Source organism: Pan troglodytes, chromosome 5 (genome assembly GCF_028858775.2).
Source record: "Pan troglodytes isolate AG18354 chromosome 5, NHGRI_mPanTro3-v2.0_pri, whole genome shotgun sequence".
NCBI classification, from domain to species: domain Eukaryota; kingdom Metazoa; phylum Chordata; class Mammalia; order Primates; family Hominidae; genus Pan; species Pan troglodytes.
This window is the reverse complement of record NC_072403.2, coordinates 118,193,105-118,218,251: the sequence shown is the minus strand read 5'-3', so window position 1 is coordinate 118,218,251 and position 25,147 is coordinate 118,193,105. Positions and strand designations below refer to the sequence as shown.

The 25,147-nt window shown below is 35.2% G+C and overlaps 1 protein-coding gene and 1 non-coding gene across 9 annotated transcripts in view; one reads left to right on the top strand and one right to left on the bottom strand.

The window, feature by feature from the left end:
• ATG5 (autophagy related 5) overlaps positions 1-25,147 on the top strand; it is a 143,880-nt gene that overhangs the window by 20,753 nt on the left and 97,980 nt on the right. For all 8 annotated transcript variants that reach the window (XM_518659.7, XM_009451766.5, XM_063813329.1 and 5 more), the window contains one exon: positions 12,020-12,098. In XM_518659.7, the coding sequence (XP_518659.1) occupies positions 12,020-12,098 (79 nt within the window). The remainder of the gene's footprint in view (positions 1-12,019; positions 12,099-25,147) is intronic.
• LOC112209624 (U6 spliceosomal RNA) lies at positions 849-958 on the bottom strand. The gene has a single exon (XR_002944452.1). It is a non-coding gene; the product is annotated as a U6 spliceosomal RNA (small nuclear RNA).

The window sequence follows — 25,147 nt, the reverse complement described above, 5'->3', positions numbered from 1 at the left end:
ATTAATGTGGAATAAAATTCATCTTTTTTTTTTTTTTTTTTTTTTGAGACTGAGTTTTGCTCTTGTCGCCCAGGCTGGAGTGCAATGGCATGATTTCGGCTCGCTGCAACCTCCACCTCCCGGGTTCAAGTGATTCTCCTGCCTCAGCCTCCTGAGTAGCTGGAATTGCAGGCTTCCGCCACCACGCCAGCTAATTTTTGTATTTGTAGTAGAGACGGGGTTTCACCATATTGGCCAGGCTGGTCTTGAACTCCTGAGCTTAGGTGCTCCACCTGCCTGGGCCTCCCAAAGTGCTGGGATTACAGGTGTGAGCCACCGTGCCTGGCCAATTCATCTTTTGGAGTATGGTTTGAAGAGTTTTTAAACAATTGTGTACAGTTGTGTAGCTACTTACAAAATCAAGATAATAAGATATTTAATTTCACAAAATTCCCTGGTACTCCTTTACAGTTACCTCTTCCTTCCCCCAACTCACAGCAATTACTGATCTGATTTCCATCTCAGTTGTTTTACCTTTTTCAGAATGCCATATAAATGGACTCATGTAGTATGTAGCCTTTCGTGTCTGAATTTTACCTCGAGTAATGTTTTTGAGACTCATCCTTTTTGCGTGTATCAGTGGTTTTTTCCTTTTTGTTGCTGAGTTGCTGAGTATCCCACTGTATGGTTATACCACAAATTGTTTATTCATTAACTGATGGACATTGGATTGTTTCCATTCTGGGACTATATTGAGAAAAGCTGCTGAAAACACCTAGAGGTCTTTCTGTGTCAAGCCACATATATTGTAAAAGATAAAAATTAATTTTGTTTTCTGAATGTTCCTTTATTTTTTATTTTTATAATTAAAAAAAATTTTACTATGGAGCGCTTCACAAATTTGGGTGTCATCCTTGTGCAGGGCCATGCTAATCTCTGTATCATTCTATTTTAGTACATGTGCTGCCAAAACGAGCGTGAATGTTCATTTTTAGTATATGGAAAATGTGATTGATTTTTGTGTTCTGCAACCTTGCTGAACTCACACACTAGTTCTAGGCGTTTTTTTGGTAGATCCTTTGGGGTTTTCTATGTAAACAGTCTTGACATCTGCAAATAGAAATTATATAATTTTTCCAATCTGTAAGCCTTTTATTTCTTTTCTTCTTTTTTTTTTTCCTTATTGGAGTAGCTAGAACTTCTAGTACTGTGTTGGATAAGAGTGGTGAGAGTGGACATCTTCTGGTGTTCTTAATTTTATGGGGAATGTATTAGTCTTTCACAATTGTCATGAATAGATGTTGGATTTTGTCAGATGCCTTTTCTGTGCTAATTATATGATTGTATCACTTTTCTTCCTTAGCTGGTTGCTATAATAGATGACATTTATGGATTTTTGATGTTGGACCAACCTTGTATACATTTAATAAATCTTATTTGGTCACGGAATGTAATTAGTTTTATACATTGTTGGATTCAGTTTGCCAAATAATATTTCGTTGGGGATTTTTGTGTCTTATGTTCATAAGAGGGATTGTAGTTTTCTGTTTTTTCTATTGTCTGATTTAGCATTAGGGTTATACTGGCTTTATAAACTGAGTTCGAAAGTGTTCTGTTCTGATGTATTTTCTGGAAAAGGTCGTGTAAAAATGCTGTTAATTCTTTAAGTGTTTGATAGATATCTTTAGTGAAACCACTTGGGTCTGGAGATTTCTTTTTGGGGAGCATGTTAATTACCAATTCAATTTCTTTGATATATATAGATCTACTCAGCTTGCCTATTTCCTCTTCATTGAGTGTTGGTAGTTTATGGGTTTTGGGGAGTTGGTTTGTTTTTTCTAAGTTGTTAATTTATGAACATAGAGTTGTTTATAGTATTTCCTTGTCTGTGAATGACTTTAGGATCTGTAGTGTTGTCTTCATTTTTGTCAGCTTTGTTAGAGGTTTACCAATTTTACTTATTTTTTTGAAGAGCCAGTGTTGTGGTTCATGGATTTTTCTCTCCTTTTTAAAATTTCCAATTTTGTTGGTTTCTGTTTTTTGTTTTTAATAATCTTATTCCTTCTGCTCCTTTGGTTTTATTATTTTTTTCTAGTTTCTTGAAAAGGAACTTTGGTTATTTTTTTGAGCTCTTACCTTAATTTCTTTTTTAAGTTGTAGTAAAATGCATGTAACAAAATTTACCATCTTAACCATGGTAGTGTTAATTACATTCACAGTGTTGTACAAGCATTTAGTATTACAAATATCTATTTCAGCCAGGCTTTAGTGTAGACCATAAAATTTGATATGTTCTGTTTTTGTTTTCATTCAAGTCTGTGTATTTTTAAAATTTTCTTTTGAGGCTTTCTTTTGGAATCTTAGTTTTTTTTAGAAATGTGTTTAATTTCCACATTTAGTGGTTTTTCTGTTATCTTTTCATTATTGATTTCTAGTTTGATTCTATTGTAGTAAAAAAAGAGCTCACTGTAATTTTGGATCTTTTAAATTTGTTGATGTTCGTCTCCACTCTTGATTCCCTCATCATCTAGCCTCTAGATTGTGATTCTGGCTTCTAAGTATGCCTTAAACTCCCTGCTTTGTTTTTCGGGATTCAGGCCCATCTGATTTCTCACATGGATTGTTTTAGTGGCCTCTTAATTTGTCTTCCTGCTTTTAATACTATTACTTTTAGTTTATCTTCCCCAGTGCCATAATTTTTCTTTCTGAAATGCAGATCTAACATTGTTATTGTCCTCAAGAACCCTATTCTGACTTATCATCATCTACAGTATAAAGCCAAACACTAAAACATGATGTGTGTGTAAAGGTTGTCCATGATCCCACTTCTTTCCAGGTCTTTCCAGGTGTACTAAGCTACTTGTTTTAATGAATGTTGGATAATGTTTTGGGCTTCTGTTTCTTTGCTCATCTAATTTGATAAATCTTTTTTGCTCTTTCCAGCATCCTTTGTTTTGGTTGTAATTAATTATTCATTCATATATTCCCTCCTGTAGCTCATACTTCTAACATCTAGCTTAACTATGACCTTTTTTGTGGTTCTTTTTAGCCCAAAGTGATCATTTCTACGTTTGTGCCATCTCTACACTACGTGTGTACTTCCTATATTCTTGTCATGTTATAACTGTGTATTGTAACATAATGGTTATTAAGGATGCTGACTCTGGAGTCAGAAACCAGATTTCAAATCCCAGCTTCATCACTTACTAGCGGTATAACCTTGGGCAAGTTATTTGACCTTTTTGTATCTCAGTTTTCTTGTCTGCAAAACAGCGATAATAATGGTACCTTGTACTTCGTAAGTTTGTTTCAAGAATTAAGTGAGTTAATATGGGTTAAGTATCCTTTATCCAAAATGGTTGGGACCAGAGTGTTTCAGATTTCAGATTTTTTCAGATTTTGGAATGTTCGTATTATATACTTACAGTATTCCAAATCTGAAAATCTGAAATGCGAAATGCTTCAATAAGCAGCAGTTCCTTTGAGCATCATGTCAGTGTTAAAAAAGGTTCAGATTTTGGATCATTTTTCTTTGTACTTAAACCAGCAGCATATAGGAGGGGATAAGTAAATGTTTGTTCAGTGAATGAATGAATGAATGAATCTAAATTTGCCCCTTGCTTTTATTTGGAAAACCGAGACTCAAATAAGTAAGGTAACTTGTTCAAATAAGTTAGGACCCAGATTTTGAGAGTATCAGTTCAGGGCTCTTTTTACCACACCTGCTAACATTTTGTTTAAAATTTTTTCTCACATCTTACCTGTTCTCTCTAATTGCTTATATCAATTTGTCCAAATTAGAATTTAAAAAATTTAAGAACAGTGGTATACTTATAATGAATACTCAATACATTTGTTGTTGTTGATTTGTAGAGAGCTTACAAGGAGGTTATGTCTGATTAGAGCTTTATCTTTGCATCTGTAGCTTTTAAAAATTACATGGGAAATGGAAAGTGCTGGCCTAACTCAAAATAGAGTCTCTTTCTTCAGACTGAGATGTTAGTCAGCAGAGGGTGCTCTAACATTGTATTTTAAGGGGTGAAGTTTCTTATTACCACAACTGGTGTTCACATTTTATATTTGTTAGTTTTATATTAGAATTATGTTAAGAGACCAGTTCTTGGTCCTTCCGAAGAATACTTTGTAAGTAAACCCTAATTTTGGTTTAGATCTTAGACCTTCAAGCACAAAATTTAGAACAAGCTTCTCATTTTGTCAACTGTAAAATAAATAACTTTAATGGGAAATTTTACTCTGCAAATTGACTTTCAGGACAGGTGGTAAAAGGAAGAAGTTGAAATTACTTTTTGAATTGTAAAAAAAAATACATACTCTTGGGCTACATGATTTTGGTCAATGATGGACCGCATTTAGGATGGTGGTCCCAGAAGATGATAATCTGTATTTTTATAGTATCCTTTCTATGTTTAGATGCATACATACTTATCATTGTGTTACAGTTGTCTAGAGTATTCAGTGTAGTAACATGATGTACAGGATTATAGCCTAGGAACATTAGGCTACACCATGTAGCCTAGGTACGTAGTAGGCTATGGCATCTAGGTTTGTGTAAGTACACTGTGATGTTTGAACAGCGAATGAAATTGCTTAACAATGCATTTCTCGGAACATATCCATGTTGTTAAATGTCCCATGGCTGTATTGATGTTGATCTTAAACATAGACATGATAGAATGACTCAGAATTTAATACTCTTTGTGATTTCAAAAGTAGATTTTAGCAAAATGCTTTAGTGAAAACCTGTGTATAATTTTTTAAAAAACATTTAACATTTTAATCATAAATGCTAACAGATTCTTCTGTCTTATTTCCAGTCTTTTTAAGGTTGTGAATTTCTGGAACTTAACCCATTTATGCAGGAGATTAAAATTTTTTGTGTGTGAAAAATCAGACCTTGTCAATGACCTTGAACAGTTTACATAACTCCCACAAGCTTAGCGTTCCAATAATGGAAAACTAGGCATAAAGGAGTTAACAATGTATTCTGTAAACTAGATTTTTGAAATGTGACTTACATAGATTTTATATATGTGGTATCCCTTCATTATTTTTGAACTTTTTCATATATAAGAATGGGCTTAGAAAGCTGTGAAACACATTGCTACTCTATAGTTGTTTGTGTTTGTCCTACATATAGAGTAAGTCAGTATTCACAGCAATCATCAAATTACTTTGGTTTGCATTTGTAGTTACATGCTTGCAGTTAACAATGAAATGTAATCCCGTTTCCAGTGAATCAGAATGCAGCAACTTTCCGAATAGGAGGCATTTATTTTAGTGACATGAACTTGGGCAGTAGTTCTCCAGTATGGGGAAAATTCTTTCAGTGCTGATTTTAGAATACTTGTATTAGTTTGCTATCTGAGTACAGATATTTATACTAGAATCATGTCCCTTCTGAGAATATCCATTATTGCTACACCATGTGCCAATGTGCACACATGCACAAACATACACACACATATAAATGGAGTAATGAATAAAAAACAAAAAGCAAAGAAATATTAAAATATATTCACTTCGAGAATTGAATATGGAAGACTAGAGCAATGTAAAGAAGAAAAAGAACAAAGTGTAAAAATAGACCTAATACTGTTCTCATGCAGTCATTTTCTATAGGGCAATACACTGAGTCTTTAGCTAGTTGGGTCCTCTTATTTACATAGAAAATACAGTTCTGGATAAGAGTTGGTGTTCTGTATCCATGGGTTCTGCATCCATGGATTCAACCAACCATGGATTGAAAATATTTGGGGGAAAAAGCAATAACTAATAATAATACAACAATAAAAATGAAATCACAAAAAGTCCAATATGGTATAACAACTATTTACATAGCACTTACATTGTAATAGGTATTATAAGTAATCTAGCAATAATTTAAAGTATACGGGAGAATGTGTGTAGGTTATATGCAAACACTATGCCATTTAATATAAGGGTTTAAGCATCTGCGAATTTTGGTATCCAGCTAGGTCCAGGAACCAATCCCCACACGTACCAAGGGTGGACCGTATTCCAGGTTCAAATCCTTACTACTTCCTTTTCTATTAAATTTAAGGTAGATGGTAGAAGTAGCAACATAATAGCCAATGGTTACGTTATGATTTACTTAGGGTGTATGTGGTTTCTGTGTTGTGGGTTAGAAGCCTCCTCACAAAACTGTATATAATATCTGTTTAGAAGACTTGTACAAATTAGTACTTTTGAAATCCTTGATGTAAATCAGATTAAAGTGTTAGAGAAACTCAGTACCTTTAATTTTTGCCAGTTCTGTTTTCTTTTATAGATTGTGTTGAATATCAGTAGATTCATTAGAAATAAGCAATCTGGGAACCAGTGAATTCAGATAGCATATTTGTTTGGAATTAATATCTTTGCATGAAAATAATTCTAACATAAAAATTTGTATTGAACCGCATGTTAATTATGGAATTTGACAATAGAAATAAGTAAATGGTTATCTTACTCCTTCGTTTTTCTGGTTCATTTTTATTTTTAAAAAATCATAACAGGATGATTATTCATTTTTATAATATTTAGAATGTTTTTATGTTAATACTTTATTTATTTTTTTTATGGAGATGGAGTCTCCCTCTGTCGCCCAGGCTGGAGTGCAGTCGCACTATCTTGGCTCACTGCAACCTCCGCCTCCCGGGTTCAAGCAATTCTCCCACTTCAGCCTCCCAAGTAGCTGGGACTACAGGTTCATGCCACCATGCCCAGCTAATTTAAATTTAAATATAATTTTAAGGAAGCATATGTTTAAATTTATCTCCTAATTCTTAATATGCCAAGACAAAGGAGTTGTCATCATTTACCATCTGGGACCAATGAAATTAAAAAAAAAATTTTAAGATTTTGACAGGCTAGCGCTGGGCGCAGTGGCCCATGACTGTAATCCCAGCACTTTGGGAGGCCGAGGCGGACAGATCATGAGGTCAGAAGTTCAAGACTAGCCTGGCCAACAGAAACCCCATCTCTACTAAAAATACAAACATTAGCCAGGTTTGGTGGTACGCGCCTGTAATCCCAGCTACTCGGGAGGCTGAGGCAGGAGAATCGCTTGAACCTGGGAGGCAGAGGTTGCAGTGAGCCAAGATCGCACAACTGCATTCCATCCTGGGCGACAGAGCGAGACTCTGTCTCAAAAAAAAAAAAAAAAAAAAAGATTTTGACAGGGTCTCCCTCTGTTGAGTACAGATCATGCCTGGCTAATTTTTTTTGTAGAGACAGGGTTTTGCCATGTTGCTCAGGCTAGTGTCGAACTCCTGGGCTCAAGCAATCCACCTGCCTCAGCCTTCCATACTGCTAGGATTACAGGCATAAGCCACCATGCCCAGCCCCAATGAACTTTAAAATATATGTGTGTGTGTGTGTGTGTGTGTGTGTGTGTGTGTGTGTGTGTGTAAGTCATTTTGCAAATAATTTAGAGAATTTAGAATAAAGGAATAGTGTATAACAACTTTATTAGAAATTTTAATACAGGTTTAAGTACAGCAAATTTACATTTTCATTTCATATTTTTCTAGTTTTAAAGGTATCTAAAATGGTCAACATCCCCTGAATGCAACTAATTGCTCATTAATTTTTATACATTCAAATATACCTCTGAGAGGTTCTAGTTTATTACTTCTGGCCCTTCTTGCATCTAATAGTGTTAATAATACTTGAAGAAATCTATAAACCCTTTGCCAGCTCATGATTTCATTATGAAATATTTTCTTTTTTATGTGAATCAACACCAATTAGACTGAGCAGCCCAGTACTTTTTTTCATTTCTATGTGATCTAATTCCTTCAGTCTTCTTTTTATATAAATAGAACTTTTGCATTTGCCCACTATCAAATAAATTTGTGTAAATAGCATAAAAGATGAAATAATATTGTCACACGTTCTTTTAGTAAAATGGAATGGTCCAGGTTTTTGTCATAAAATATCATGTAATGAAGTTTTTTCTGTTGATGACTAAGCTGTTAAGATTACCATGTGTTCCTTTTTGTCTTTAGAAATATATTGTTCTTCTATTAGTTCTTGAGCTATGGAAAATTTAAGATATCATCTAAAGACTCAGAGTTTGAGATTTCACTTAAATGATCAATTTCACTATTATCATTAAAGTCTAGAGTACTGCTGTCTCTCTTTGTATTTTGTCCTGATTTGTCTAATAATTGTGAAACATCTTCCTCTGTCAGTTTTTTTCTCTGCCATTATTGGTAGAAAATGAGAAACTTGGAATTTTCAACTGTGTTAATGATAGCTAAAAACTGATTCCAGAATGGAGTCTGCTTGCTTTTTTCTTTTTTCTGAGACCGAGTCTCCCTCTGTTGCCCAGGCTGGAGTGCAGTGTTGCAGTCTTGGCTCACTGCAACCTCCACCTCCCAGGTTCAAGTAATTCACCTGTCTCAGCCTCCCGAGTAGCTAGGACTACAGACACATGCCACCACGCCCAGCTAATTTTTGTATTGTTAGTAGAGACGGGGTTTCACCTTATTGGTCAGCCTGGTCTTGAATTCCTAACCTCAGGTGAACCACCCGCCTCAGCCTCCCAAAGTGCTGGGATTACAGGTGTGAGCCACCACGCCCAGCCTGCATGCTTATTTTACACTTTATTGAAAGATGTTTCAATACTTTAGGCAACACATAAGAAAATGAAAGAAGGGTACATTCTTCTATCATCCTTCTAGGCATCATGTTATTTTTTCAAATTCTTACTGTTTTAGTGTCTTATTGGGAATAATTGACAAATAATGATGAAATAAGTTCTAGAGTGATGAAATAGTAAAATGTTTCGATACATAGGAAACAATAAGATCATTAAGACCCTAAAATATATCTTAGATTTATAAAAGTGTCCAGTAGCTCCAGATGGTAATTACTACATGGAGTAAGTTTTATCTTTTTTTTTTTTTAAAGTGAGTTTTTTCTGTTCTTTGGAATACCTTTAAGAATGAATAAAAGTCATGAAGTGTCAATCATTAAAATAGTTGGAACTGCTCAAAAAAGAAACTCAGAACCTAAAATTGGCTCCATTAGATCTTTATGTTGTACCTAGGGTTAGTCTGTGGACTTCTTCGATTTATGCATTCAGCAGTTGTTTATTATGTACTTTGTTCAAGCTTCTGTGTATTTATAATTTTCTCATTTTTAAAATATTTATAGTTTTCTCGTTTTTTAAATATTGAGGGTTAAAAAAATAATTGATGATTGAGTCTTATGTTTAACTTGTATTCTGATCCAGATATTTCCTTAAAGAGTTATTTGGGCTGGACATAGTGGCTCATGCCTATAATCTCATTACTTTGGGTGGCCAAGGTGGGAGTATTGCTTGAGTCCAGAAGTTTGAGACCAGCCTGGGCAACATAGTTGGACACTATCTCTATAAAAAATAAAATAATTAGCTGGGCATAGTGGCACATGTCTGTAGTCCCAGCCACTCAGGAGGCTGAGGTGGGAGGATCGCTTGAGCCCAGGAGGTCAAGATTGTAGTGAGCTCTGACTGCACCACTGCACTCCAGCCTAGGTTACAGAGTAAGACCCTGTCTCAAAAAAAAAAAAAAAATTACTTGATTTTATATTATAGATTGCTTTAAGATATATTTGTTTTAGAATTTGCTTACAAATTCACAAAAGTGTTTCACACATTTGTTAATGGCAGGGAATATGTAAAACACTGGATTGCTAGTAATTTTATGTGATCTCGAGTGAATCTTATCTAATAGATTAGACTATTTTGCTTAGCGGAGTTCTTTGTATTTTCAGTGCTGTTTAGAATTTGGAAAGCAATATGGTGTCACTTTTGAAATGTTAAGTCTTTTTAATGAAATCCAAGTGAATAAAACTTTAATTAAGTGCCTATATTCATCTTTAACCCTGCTGCAGATACCTAAGAGAGATATTCTAAAAAATAAATTGAAGACGTTAAAAGGTCTGTTTTGTAAAAGTATAAGGTATTATTTAGAGCTTGTTCAATTTTAATACTTCAGAGAGAAGGATCAGAATTGGATTAAATCTATAACTTGTCTATAGTACTATATATGTGTGTGTGTGTGTGTGTGTGTGTATGTATATATTTTTTTAATTTTAGGTTTTGACTGAGGCGAGAGTTTTTCCTGGTTCCAGAATTTTCTTCAGTATTAGTTTCTGGATATGAAAGGATTGATTAGAGAGAAATCTAAGGGATATTATTAAGAGATATAATGCATGTAAGACTAAAAGTACCCCCACTGTTTTATTTTTACCGACAGGGCATTCATCCTAAATTCTTTTTTTTTTTTTTTTTTCTTGAGAAAAGGTCTCACTCTGTCATCCAGGCTGGAGTGCAGTGGCACAGTCTTGGCTCACTGCAGCCTCTGCCTCTCGGGCTCAAGAGAGTCTCCCACCTCAGCCTCCTGAGTAGCTAGGGCTGCAGGTGTGTGCCATCATGCCCAGCTAATTTTTTTTTTTTTGTATTTTTGGGTAGAGACAGAGTTTCACCATGTCAGTCTCAGGTACTGGAACTGGTCTCGAACTCCTGACTTCAAGTCAAGTGATCCGCCCACCTTGGCCTCCCAAAGTGTTGGGATTACAGGCTTGAGTTACAGTACCCAGCCCATCCTAAATTCCTACCAAATAAATACATGATCTCTAGAAACTGATGACTTTTCCATAATTCTATACAAGTAAGCAAGCATAAATTATATATACAATTATATATATAAACATATATCTATGTTTATATATATAAGCAAATGTGTACTGCTCCTTGCAGTGCAGGGCTATCCCATAAGCATCGTGCCCAGAGTAGCACAAGCATAGATAATATTAACTGACATTTGAATCTTGGTCAAAGTTACTCATTTTGAGATAAATTTGATGTGTTTTCAAATTTTGCAGCTCTTAAATCTAGGAGTAACTCATTAATAGATTATACAGATAAAGACAGGACTGTGTATAACACCAAGTAGTCTTCTTTTTGCCCTTGTTGTGAGTACAGGGTGAGCATCCCAAATCCCACAATTTGAAATCCAGAATCTAAGACTACAAAATCCAAAACATTTTGAGCACTGACGTGACACTCAAAGGAAGTGCTCATTCCAGCATTTCAGATTTTCAGATTTGTGATGCTCAAATGGTAAGAATATGATGCAAATATTCCAAAATTTGAAGAAAAAAAAAAAAGCTGAAATCTGAAACACTTCTAATCCCAAGCATTTTGGAAATGGGATACTCAACCTGTATTATTTAATTCTGATTAACCAAGTAAGCTAATTTACTTTAGATTTTTTAAAAGGATGACTTAAGGTTTGTCCATTGAAATCTACAACATTTGTATTAGTCATGTTTATTTATTGCTAAGTTATTTACTTCACTGTGGGTAATGGTTATATTAGGAAATGTTCTCTTATTTTGGAACTTATTTTTTTAAATTTAGAATTAGGTTTCAGAAGAATATTCAGTGGCTTGGGAAAATGTTGACATTATATTATGTGAAAAAAGTTATAGTACAGTTTGTAAAGGATAGTCCTAATCTGTATTTAGATATGTATGTGTAGGTAAAAGACTGGAAATGTATATGCTATAATGTTAATGGTAATAACCACAGAATAGGTGATTTGCATGCGTTTTAGTTGCTCATCTTGGTTCTTACAGTTTTTTAAAATTTTAAGTTCTAAAAGTAAAAAACATATTTAAATAAATTTACAAAAATCAACTGTCCTTTATGAATACAGGGATGACAATTAGATGCAACAGTACTGTGACATAACAGTTCACATGGCTGATAAAAAATGCCTTTGCCCACAATCCCATTGTGCATATTGAGGTTTCTATGGGAATGGAGTGGTTAGAAGGAAACCACCTGATGCCTGGAAAGTAGATCATACTAGCCTAGGCACGTAACTGTAGAATGTAGCCTTCCTGTGATTTGTGATTAAAGCCCCTGACATTTGGTGTTAAAATAAGTGTTGGAAATTTATTTTGGCGTTGTAGTTATAACTTTAAATATTTATTTTCTCAAAATATACTGTTTCATTTTTAGGCATTATCCAATTGGTTTGCTATTTGATCTTCTTGCATCAAGTTCAGCTCTTCCTTGGAACATCACAGTACATTTTAAGGTATAGTAAATTGCATTTCTCCTTCGTCCCATTTGTGATACATAATAAATACACTTCGAGTAGAATTTTCTTTTTAAGTGAAGTTATTTATTGCTTTTCCCCTGACACTGTTTTAGTTGCTAAGCTTCGATTAGTATTTGTTTATAAGATACTTTTCAATTTTTTCCTAACTCTTGGCAGAAACACTTAAACTTTTAATATATGAACTGCTTTTCTTTATTAGTGCTGAATACACTTTTTAAAATTTACGAGTTTTTGGGCCAGGCTTGGTGGCTCACGCCTGTAATCCCAGCACTTTGGGAGGCCGAGGTGAGCCCAGGATTTCAAGACCAGCCTGGGCAATGTAGTGAGACCCTGCCTCTATAAAAAATAAAATTTAAAGTTTTGAAAGTTGGTGTTAATTTTTAAAAGTCGGCTAGAAAAAACAAAAATCCTGCATGTAGACGTGGATATGGAAGTACAGAGGGGACAACCTAATACTGTTGAGTAATTCTAAGGCTATTTTGAATGAATTAAGAGAAGGGTTAGGAGATAGAATTCCAAAGATTTGATCTACCTCTGTTTTGAAAAATGTTCATTCCTGTAGTTTTTAAGACCAGACTGAATTTAGTGTGACCTAATTTTGTCTCAATATTTTATGAAGTGCTGGTCCCTCATTCCCTTAGCCACCTTGCTTCTGCTCTGTTCCCCTCCCCCAATTCACAAACACCATTTGGTTTTTGTGATTGGAAACACTTACATTAATTGATAACGAACAGTAATTCATTCTCAAATAGCAATGATTCCACCATGTCGGTCTCTTATATTAGTTGATCACGAACAGTGATTCATTCTCAAATAGCAATGATTTCACCATGTTGGTCTCAGGTACTTGAACTGGTCTTGAACTCCTGACCTCAAGTCAAGTGATCCACCTGCCTTGGCCTCTCTCCAATACATTATTGGAGACAGGCATGTAGAGTTTGAAAAAGTCATTTAGGTGTCTGAGTTTCTTTCCCATCGGGGTGTCCATTCATAGTTACTGCCCAAAGGTTGCTCATTCATTCTTCATGTGATGCTTTTCCTTCCTGTTTTACTGAATTTGAGTTTGTGGGTCATTAGAGCTTATTTCCGTGTACATTTATTATAATGTGCTTTGCACAATACCATGTTATTAAACATGTTAGTTACCAAAGAACAGTACAGATAGAGCACATAGTGTTGGTATGCATGAATTTCATTTACCATGTTACATGCAAAGCAAGGAATGCTTGCATATACAACAATTTAAGTTTAGAGAGGTGTGGAGATAAAACTACTTCAAACATATTAGGGGTAGGGGTGCTATATTGCCTAACAAGTCTTTTCGGTTAATGTTGGAAGGTAATTCCAATAATTAGATTTTTTGTGTGTGAAAAATAAGCTCTAAAATACTTTGAAATCTAGATTAAAATATATCATAGCTGTCTCTTTGTTTATTTATTCACTCATTCATTCATTCAACAAATATGGAGATCCTTCTGTGTGTCGGGTTCCTGAAACCCTTTCAATGGATTCATCAGGTCAAATCTGTTTCCATGATATAATAATATCAGGATGTTATTGGCCCTTCCCATTGTGTTAACATTTACACTGATAATGCAAAAACAATGGTGGTTAAAACTGTGGGTGCCTTAGCACAAAGCAGGGCATTGTACCTCACTGTACTAGTTGTCATTGTTTTCTTTATAACCACACACTTAGAGTAAAAAGAACACCAGTTTAAGACTTTTCTGGATGTAGTAGTACAAAGTATTAATTATTATTAATTTTGACTCTTAAGTACATGTCTTTTTAGTATCCTGTACGATGGAATGGGAAGTACACATAAAGCTCTTCTGTTGCATGCCAAATATAGTTGTCTTGAGGAAAAGCACTTGTGTAATTTTTTGGTTGCCAGCTGAACTGGCCACTTATTTTTATGAAACACCATTATTTTACTTGAAAGAATGATTGACAGACAAACTGTGGTTGTTGAGACTTTGTTATTTGTTAGACATTTTCTTGAAAAAGAATAAAGTGAACCTCTCACTGCAGGGAAAACAAGTGATAGTATTTGTTGTCAGTGGTAAAATTTCAACTTTTAAGTGAAAATTTGAATTTTGGAAAACATGATGCCACTGTAAACTTGAAAGCTTTATTCTTAAATAATTTTCTGATGAGATTGGTGGTTATTTTAACATCTGATGTTTTGAAAGTTTCATAGTGAAAGGGTCAACATATGGAATGCGTAAATCAGTGAACATTTCCAGATGACCAGTGCTTGATGTTACAAGATTATGCATGTGTAAAAAGATCCATTCAAAGTGCAACATTAGAATAAGAAATCTTAATGTAACAGAGTAGAAAATGTTCATTGGTAATGTTTCAGATTCCACATTATTATTACAATAAACTGGATGGGCATGATACCTCACACCTGCAGTCCTGGCACATTGGGAGGCTGAGGCAGGAGGATTGCTTGAGCCCAGAAGTTTGAGACCAGCCTGGGCAACGTAGACCCCATCTCTACAAAAAGTTTAAAAATTAGCTGGGCGCAGTGGTGTGCACCTGTAGTCCTAGCTACTTGGGAGGCTGAGGCAGGAGGATTGCTTTAGCCCAGGAATTCGAGGCTGGAGTGAGCCATGATCAGACAACTGCACTTCATCCTGGGTGACAGGGCAAAACTCTCTCTAAAAATAAATGAACAAATGAAAGAATGAATGACAGGGCAGACTCTGTATCTAAAAATAAAATAAAATAAAATAAATAAAATAAAATAAAATAGATAAATAAAATAAAATATATAAAATAAATAAAATAAAATAAAATAAAATAAAATAAGCCAAGTATGGTGGCATGCACCTCTAGTCCCAGCTACTTGGGAAGCTGAAGTGGAAGGATCACTTGAGCCCAGGAGTTTGAGGTTACATTGAGCTGTACCACTCACAGTGATTGCACTCTATCCTGGGTGACAGAGTGAAACTCTGTCTCAAAATAATAATAATATAATAAACTGAACTTGTTAAATTTGGTGTAGTATTGAAGAATATCCACAAAGCCAAAAAGGCTATTAAAATACTTCTTTTAAACTACATATCTTTGTGAGCCTGAATTTTCTTTATATACTTCAACCAAAACAACATATTGTAGAATATTGAACATAGAAGCAAGTTTAAGGTAATCCATGGGTTGTCTATTAAGGCATTAAAGTTATTTGCAAAAATACAAATTAGTGCCAGTGTTCCTGTTTTTTTTGTTGTTGTTGTTCTGGGAAATATAGTTGATTTTTGTGGAAATAAAATTTTAGTGTTAATGTATAGTGGTTTTATTCTTGGTATTTTTAAGTGAATTAATGTTTTTTTAAATGTTTCAGCTCTAATTTCTAGTGTAAATATCAGTAATATAATCCACATAAATATAAACTCTTTGGGATCCTTAGTAGGTCATACATTTTCTTCCCAGTAGAAAAGTTTATTAGCAAATAGAAAAAAGAATCTTACAGTTAATAAGGAAATTACAGAGAACATTTAGAGTTTGTTCAAGCTATCAGTGTGTTTCTTTCAGCTGTTCTTACTTATTCTTATCCTGGCCTGTTAGAGGAAAGTTATTGCCCAGATTTTTTTTTTTTTTCTGTATATACTAAGTTCCATTCATTTAGGGGAGCATCAGGACCTAGGTTACTTCAAAGGTTGTCTTCAGATGTTTAATTGATAGCTTGTACTGATTGATGTAGGCCTGCCTCTATTGTACTGCCTTATAGATTTTTGATTGATTATAATGAAACTGGGTAAGTGTTAATTTTCAGGCAGAAAATCAATGCTTTTAGTGAGGAAGTGGTTTTTAAAGTTTGTAGAAAATAGTTTATACATTCAACAGATTGGATGTATTGAGTAACAATTTTGTGTCACTTGGTGTCTCTGCATTTATCTTCTGTGATGTTGTATTGAGTATGCCAGATAATGTTGATGTTTTAACCAGACTTCTTAGAATTTCTTTTACAATTGTTTTCAAAGGTAGTAATAGATTTTGATTAGATTTTTTTGTGCAATATCAAAGCTTCTAAGAGATCCTGTTGCCTCTGCCACACACACACACATTTGGATCAGTAGTTCAGACTAAACTCTTCAAAAAAACACTGTTAAACAGTTTTCAAACAGACATATTTCCTCTAATTTTTAACTGACTTTGATGTTTGTGATTTGTATAGGTTTATAATGTTTATAATAAATGCATTTTAATGTCTACAATAGTGATTTTCCAACTTTAATGTGCTTTCAAGTTACCTGTGTCTCTTACTAAAGTGCAGTTTCTGATTCTGCAGCATTGGGTTGGATTCAGAGAGATTCTGCATTTCTTACAAGTGCATAGGTAATGCTATGATATTGTTCCACCAGACCACATGTTGATTAACAAGAGTTAGAGAACAATGAAGATCTAAAAGTTAATGGTAATTGTCTGTAGAACCAAAAGCTTTTAAGGGTGAATCAGAAAATTAATATTTTTATAGGCATTTTTGTATTTTCTGTTTTCTGGGAGATAAATATAATTGTAGAGTGTTAATTGCTTTATAACATATAGATTTGGATGTATGTTTTGTTTACCAAAACAATGAAAATGGTACCTTTTTCAAGCTTTTCTCATTGGTTTTTAAGGACATTTTGATTCCTAAACTTGGTGAGACTACCAAGAAAATTATCTCATTTCTGTGTCCCCAGTTTTTTATATTAAAAAATTTAAACATATATTAGAAAAATTAATTGTGCGGCAGGGCAGTGACTCATGCCTGTAATCCCAGCACCTTGGGAGGTGAGGCAGGTGGATCTCTTGAGGTCAGGAGTTTGAGGCCTGCCTGGCCAACATGGTGAAACCCTGTCTCTACTAAAAATACAAAAATTAGCTGGGCATGGTGGTAGGTGCCTGTAATCTCAGCTTCTCGGGAGGCTGAGGCAGGAGAATCGCTTGAACCTGGGGGGCGGAGGTTGCAGTGAGCCGAGACCATGCCACTGCACTCCAGCCTGGGCAACAGAGTAGACTCCATCTAAAAAAAAAAAAAAAAGTTAATTGTGGTCCAGTGAATACTCATAATACCTTTCACTTGGATTTGCTGCTTTTTAACATTTTGCCACCTTTGCGTTTTCTCTCTGTATTTTTTTTCATTAATTCTATAGGCATGCTGCTTGCAAAGCGACATTACAGTTAAAAGATTACTTACAGTATGTAGATTTTTTAAAATTAAAAAAATTTTTTCTCTCTTTGTCCATGTTGAGAACAGTGCATGGAATTTTTAAGAAAGGAGTTAACGTGATTCAAAAGTTTAATGACATCAGGTGAAAATAGTGGGGTCTTTAAAATGCCCAGTTCTGTTGCAAATCCTAAATAAAGTTTAATAGAGTAAACAAATCCTATAAAACCTTGGTGTTTCTCTTTCTTCCTCTTGGTAACATGGTGCTGATTTGGTGCGTTTTGGTTTTGAGGAGAGGAGACATTTTAATTTTGAATGTTGACAGCAATGATTAAGGGTAAGAGCTCACATTTGTTAAGTAAAATAAGATCAACATTCAGATAAGTGCTTATGTGCTGAACTCTGCTGAATGCCAGAGATAACACAAGTTAGGTTTTTGAACCAACTGTCTTTCAAGCACAGCAGGCAAATCCTGTTTTGCTTACCATGCTTGAAAAGGCCCTGCATTGGTCCTGACTGTTCCTTGAGTATTTTTGTGTGACTGAGCAAGCTTCTTTTCTGATGGACAAGTTTTTTCTTGCTAGGCCAAGAGCCACTGTGTTTCTTTGAAGGAATTTATCATGTCCCTCCTTCTGTTATGTGTTGTTGACATAGGTCTATGGTAGCTTTTCTTTCCTGAAGTTCTTGAGTGCATTTCATGGTCTCTCCTTTGCTTCTATCACTGCCTGCACTTCCCAGCTATAAATGTTGGTAGCTGTTTTATAGTATCTATCAATAGTATGTTGTATTAGTTATCTACTATTGTCTGACAAATTACCACCAGCTTAAAACAACATTTGTTCTCTGACAGTTTCTGTGGGTCAGGATTCTGGGCATAGCTTATACCTGGATCTTCTGCCTAGGTTATGAGGGTGCCATCAGGGTGTTGGCTGGGCTGCGTTCTTAACTGGAAGTTCAACTGAGGGAGAATCCACTTCTAGACTTACTTTGCTGGCAGAATTCATATCCTATGGTTGTAGGATTGAGGGGCCTATCTTCTTGTTGGCTGTCAGTAATAAGCTGCATTGACCACCTAAAGACCATGTGAAGTTCTTGTCATGTGGACTTTCCCTACATGCCTACTTGCTTCAGGGCAACAAAGAAAGTCTAGAGGTAGTCTGGTAGTAAGACAGAATCTTACTGTATAACATGACTTAATCACTGGGGTAACATCCCATCACCTTTGCCGCATTCTTTGAGTTAGAAGCAAGTCACAGGTTCTGCCCACATGCAAGGGGGAAGGGATTATAGAAAGATAGGAATACCAGGTGGTGGAGATCATGGAGGGTCATGCAAACTTAGAACTTTATGAAGTAAGGCTTGTTTAGTCATTTATTCATCAGATATTTATTGATGTTAACATATACTTTTAGCCGTGACAGAGTAACTGGTATTTGAGTTTTCCTCTAGTCATCAACAATTAGAAAACAGGACCAAAAATATGAAATAGAGCTGTTTTTAGCACTGAACCTTAGAAAGGGAACAAACAAGGTGAGCCCCATGTGCTTTGGAACGGTTGCCTGACGGTGGTACGGAGAGTGGAGCTCAAGCAGAGCAAATAAGTTCAGTTGAGCTGAGGATGCACAAATTGGAGTTCTGGGCTGCTGAAGTGGTTGGAACTTGCTAGGCAGGGTATCAGAGAAGAAGGAGCCAAAGTGTACGTGTATGTTCTCCCTGGGTGCTTGGCTGAGGCCTGGGTTGCACATGCATAGCTGATACTCTGCAAGGTCTAGTAGATAGTGGATGTTGTAGGGTTAAGAGTGGACAAAAGATAATGAACGTCTTATGATGCTGGGAAATGTTGGATTCCAGCTCATTGAAAGTGGAGAGACATCTGGCTACATACTAGGCAGTTACTTGAGATGCCAGAAAGGCCATGATTTTGGAGTAAGGATCATACATCAGAGCAGGAGTTGGCAGATGTGGTCCACTGACTGTTTTTGCATGGCCTGTGATATAAGAGTAGTTTTTACATTTTTAAGTGGTTAGAAAAAAATTTAAAAAAATATTTTGTGACGTGAAAATTGCATGAAATACAGATTTAGTGATGACCATAAATAAAGTTGCATTGAAATGCATCCACTCATGGAAATTCATATACATATTGTCTATGACTGCTTTGCGGCTACAACAGCCTACTTGAGTATTTGGGATAGAGACTGTATGACCTGCACAGTGTTAAATATTTACTGTCTAATCCTTTACAGAAAGTTTGGCAATCTCTATTGCCAGTCTTTAACCCTAGAGTAAGAGTTGCTCTGGACCTGCCTTTTTAGGATTAAGGAGAGCTGCCAGTAAGTTAACTGCCAGCCAGAACAAAACTTAGCATCTTAAAGGAAGACAGTATAATCTAGAATCCTTACAACATATTCACAGTGTCCACCATACAATCAACAACTACTTGACTTGCAAATAAGCAAGAAAATATGGTCCATATCAAATAAAAAAAAATTTTACTCTCAATAGAAACTGACCTAAGAGAATCCACTTCTTGGTACTACCGGAAAAATGAATTAAAGCAACTATTATAAATTCAGTAACTTAAAAGAAAAAAATCACAAAGTTGTAGAACTGCTTAGAAAAATATCTGAAATGAGGAATTTACTACATGGGCTTAACAGCAAATTAAAGATGGCAGAAGTAAGGTTCTTTGAACTCAAAGACAGATCCATAGAAGTTACCCAGTTTGGAGAATAGAGAGATGGAAATTGGTATAGAGGAAAAACAGAGCCTCTGGGATAATATCAGGCAGTCTGCATGTAATTGGATTCAAGGAGAGGAGAGAGAATGGGTCAGAAGAAATATTTTTAAGAAATAATGGTTACACTCCTCAGTGTCAAAGCTATAATAATCAAGACTGTGTGTGGGGTGCCTACAGAAAGGGAGAAAATATTTGCAAATCATATACTATCTAATAACAGTTTAATATATGGAATATGGAAATAACTTGATAATAAAAAGAAACCCAATTAAAAATTAGTCAAAGGATTCGAATAGACATTTCTGTAAAGAAGTTCTATAAATGGCCAGTAAACACATGAAAAGATGTTCAGCATAACTAGTTTTTAGGGAAAAGCAAAAAAAAAAAAAAAAAAAAAAACCCAAAAAAAAACACACAACGAGTTACCCCTTCACGCCCTCTAGATTGGTTATCATCAAAAAGATGATGTACAAGGCTGGGTGTGGTGGCTCATGCCTATAATCCCAGCACTTTGTGGGGATGAGGCAGTTGTATCACTTGAGCTCAGGATTTTCAGACCAGTGTGGTCAACATAAGGAGAACTCATCTCTACTAAAATAATATTTTAAAAAATAGCCTGATGTGGTGGCATGTGCCTATAGTCCCAGCTATTTGGAAGGCTGAGGTGTGAGGATCACTTGAGCCTGGGAGGAGCAGTGATTCCTGATGGCATGTCTGCAACCCAGCCTGGGTGACAGAGTGCAACCCTGTCTCCAAAAAAAAAAACAACAAAAAACAGAAAACAGTAACACATGATGGAGAGGGTATAGGTTAATTAGACCCTTCACACGTTGCTGATGAGAATGTAAAATGGTGTAGCCTTTTTGGAAAGCAGTTTGGTATGTCATCAAATGATATACTTACCACATTACACAGCAGTTCTATTCCTAGTAATATTCCCAAGAGAACTGAATATGTAATTCTGATATGCAAAATAGGGAAATAACCTGCGTCCACACAAAAGCTTATACATGAATGTTCATAATAGGCAAAGTGGAAATAACCCAATGTCCATCAGCTGATGAATAAACAAAATACTGTACGTATCCTTACAATGGAGTATAATTTGGTCATGAAAAGGAGTGAATTACTGATAATATGCTACAGCCTTGAAAATACCATGTTAAGTGAAAGAAGACACAAAAGACTGCACATTATATAATGCATTTATATTAATTGAATAAATAACTTTGTGCCAATAAATTTGACAGATGGACAAATTCAATGAAAACACAAGTCACCAAAACCGACATAAGAAATAACAGAAATGAATAGCTGTTTATAAGTAACTTTGATTTGTAATTTTAAAAGCCTCAGAGAGTAAAACACCTTGCACAGATCGTTTCATTGGTGAAGTCTATAAAATACCTAAGAACTAGTCGGGCGCGGTGGCACATGCCTGTTGTCCCAGCTACTCAGAAGACTGAGGTGGGAGGAACGCTTGAGCCCAGGAGTTCTGGGCCGTAGTGTGCTATGCCAATTGAATTTCCACTCTAAGTTCAGCATCAATATGGTGACCTCCTGGGAGCAAGAGACCACCAGGTTACCTAAGGAAAGGTGAACCAGCCCAGGTCAGAAATGGAGCAGGTCAAAACTCCCATGCTGATCAGTACTGGGAGTGCACCTGTGAGTAGCCACTGCACTCCAGCCTGGGCAGCATAATGAGACCCTGTCTCTAAAAATAAAAATAAAATAAAATATTTAAGAAATAATATTACAAACTTTACAAGCTTTGTTACTCTGTACAAACTTTTTCCAGAAATGAGACACTTACCAACTTGTGTTAGAGGCCAGAATAACCCTGATACTGAAACCTGATAAAGACATTAAAGGAAAATGATAAGCCAGTATATTTCATGATCATGGATGCAAGAGCCTTCAACAAAGTACTAGCAAATTGAATCTCGTAATAATTAAAAAGGATGGTACACACCATGACTTGAGTTGAGTTTATCCTAGGAGTACAAAATTGATTCAACATTCAAATCTCAATCCGTGTAGGCCAGGTGCAGTGGCTCATGCCCATAATCCCAGTACTTTGGGAGGCTGAACCAGGAGGATTACTTGAACCCAGAAGTTCAAGACCAGCCTGGGCGACATAGGGAGACCTCATCTCTACAAAAAAAAATTTAAAAAATTAGCTGAGTGTGGTGGTGTACACCTGTGGTTCCAGCTACTCAGGAGGCTGAATTGGGAGGATCGCTTGGGCCCCAGAGGTTGAGGCTGCAATAAGGTGTGATTGTGCCACTGTGCTCCAGCCTGGGTGGCACAGTGAGACCCTCTCAAAATAAAAAAAATCTCAATCCATGTAAATCACAGAATAAAATAGAAAAATCAATAGATACAGAAAAAGTCATTCATGGACAGAATTTAATACGTATTTGTCATCAAAACTTATAGCAAGCTTAGGAATAGAAGGGAATTTACTTAATTTGACAAAGGATAGATATGAAAAGCCTACAGTTAAAGTCATGCTACATGATGGTTTATCGAATGTTTTACCAAACTAAGATCAGGAAAAAGGCAAGAACGTCTGCTCAGTGTAAGCACTTCCATAATGCATCGTATGTGTTCTTAACTTTGCTATTAAAAATTGTACAGTAAAACCCACAAGACTTATGGAGGAAAGGGTTACTTCTGGGGCAAAGGGTTAGGGGCACAACATCCACAAACTTACACTGATAAAAAAACAGGAACCTAGTAAAAACCATACCACAGTTTTACACAGGTAAAATGTATGAGAAATGCATAAATACTACAATAAATATGGCATTTCATGTTGCAAAGACTGGAACTTTGCTTGCAGAAATGGACATAGAAGACTTGCGCCGTGACAGGTGAAGTGAAAGGAGGATTTTCTGGAATCGGACAAGAAATTGTAGCACCTGATGTAGATGAGTACAGCTCATAACATGAATTGAAGTAGCTGGTCCACTTTGGAGGTGTGCACATGTGTGCATTGTATGTTTTCCTAGCTGATTGGTTTAGCTAGGTGAAATTTTCTGTTCACCTAGCAACTCTTGTGAACAGTATTTACATATGCAACCATAAAATTCACATTATACTCAACTTGTTCTCTATTAGTTGCTTTTAAACAAATGCAAAAAACTTAGTTCACAGAACATATATGAATTTACCAACAAACATATGAAAAGGCACTCAACATCTTTAGTCATCATGGAAATGTAAATTAAAACCACAAAGAGACATTACATTACACTCACTAGAATGACTAAAATGAAAAAGATTGACAGTAGCAAGTTTGAGGACACGGAGTAACCAGAACTCTTATACATTGCTAGTGGGAGTGTAAAATTGTACATCATGTTGAAAAATAGTTTGGCAGTTTTTAAGTAAAGTTAGAACATACACTTACTCTGTGACCCAGCATTTCTTTTTCCAGCTGTATACCCAAGAAAGATGAAGACGTGTCTATAAAAGACTTGTGTATTAATGTTCATAGCAGCTTTTTAAATAATAACCAGTATCTGGAAACAATCCCAGTGTCTATTAACAAGTTTTTAGATAAACAGATTGTGGTGTATTCATTAAATGGCCTGCTACTCAGTAACAAAAAGGAATTAATTACTGATATGTGCAGTAACAGGAATGAATCTCAAAAATATGCTAAGTGAAAGATACTAAGTTACATAATACTGCAATTCTGTTTATATGAGATTTTATTACAGGCAAAACTAATCTGGTGTTATGTCATTATCAGTAATTTCTTGGGAAGGGAATGAGGGAACTGACTGCAAAGGGCACAGAGGAACTTTTGTAGGTGATGGTAATGCTGTATACTTGGGCTGACAGTTACTCATTGTCAAAACTCATTTAATTGTACTCTTGATTTCTGCATTTCACTGTATGTGAATCATAAGTTTGACTTTTAAAAAAGTTTATTAAGAGAGATGAGGAATGGTATCTTTAATCACTTTCAATTAATTCCTGCTTTCCATCAGTGTTTCATAGTCACTCAGGAGCTTCTTTCTTTATCTTTTCATTTCATTCTTTTTATGAAGGCTCCATGACAGGGGTTAATTGCATGTTGTTTGTGAATACAGTAACCGGAGTAGGCTATAACTAAATGCTATTTTTTTGCCATTTTTAGCTCCTTTTAAATTTATTAAAGGACATATAGGATAATAACTTTGTAAAATAATGTTTGAATATAATGATTATCTTAAATATTTAAGTCTTTGGAGGAAGTGATATTGTACAGTGGTTAAAATGTAGGACTTGAGTCAAATTAGCCTTAAATCCTAGCCCCATGTCTATCAAGCTGAATGACACTTGCGACTTTAGACATTACCTAAGCTTTAATTTTTTTATCTGTAAAATAGCAATAATAATAATGTTTACCTCAAGTGTTGTGAGGATTAAATAAGATAATCCATATAAAAAGTTTTAATACGGTGTCACAGTAAGTGTTCAGTAACTGTTAGCTGTTATTATCTTTTTTTCAGTGAAAAGTGCATCAGTCATCTCATTTACATAACTCCCTATATGTCCAATGATCATTGCTTTAGCTGCCTAAAAGAATCAGTGAAGTTATAGAATGTAAATTTAGCTATTTGACTTTAAAATCTACTTTTTTAACAGCTTTATTGAGGTCTAATTGACTTATAGTAAGCTTAACCTAGTCAAAGTGAATAAGTTTATGCCACAATTTATATGTTCATTTACCTGTTGATATTTAGATTTGTTTTCTGTTTGGGGCTGTTACAAATAAAACTATTGTGAACATTCATGTAGCAAGTCCTTAAATGGACATAATACTTTTTTCTTTTCTTTTCTTTTTTTTTTTTTTTTTGACATAATACTTTCATTTCTCTTAGGTAAATGCCTAGTTGTGGAATGGCTGGGTCAGATGGTAGGTGTCTGTTTACTCTTCTTAAGAAACTACCAGACTTTTCCAAAGTGGTTATACTATTTTACATTTCTGTTAGTAGTGTGTGAGGGCTCCATTCCACATCTTTGCCAATATTGGTATGGTCAGTTGAAAAGCTATTTTTCAGATTATTACCCTTTGATGCCTTTTTTTCATGTTGTTATAAAACACATAAGAATTATTTGGGAAAAGTACAA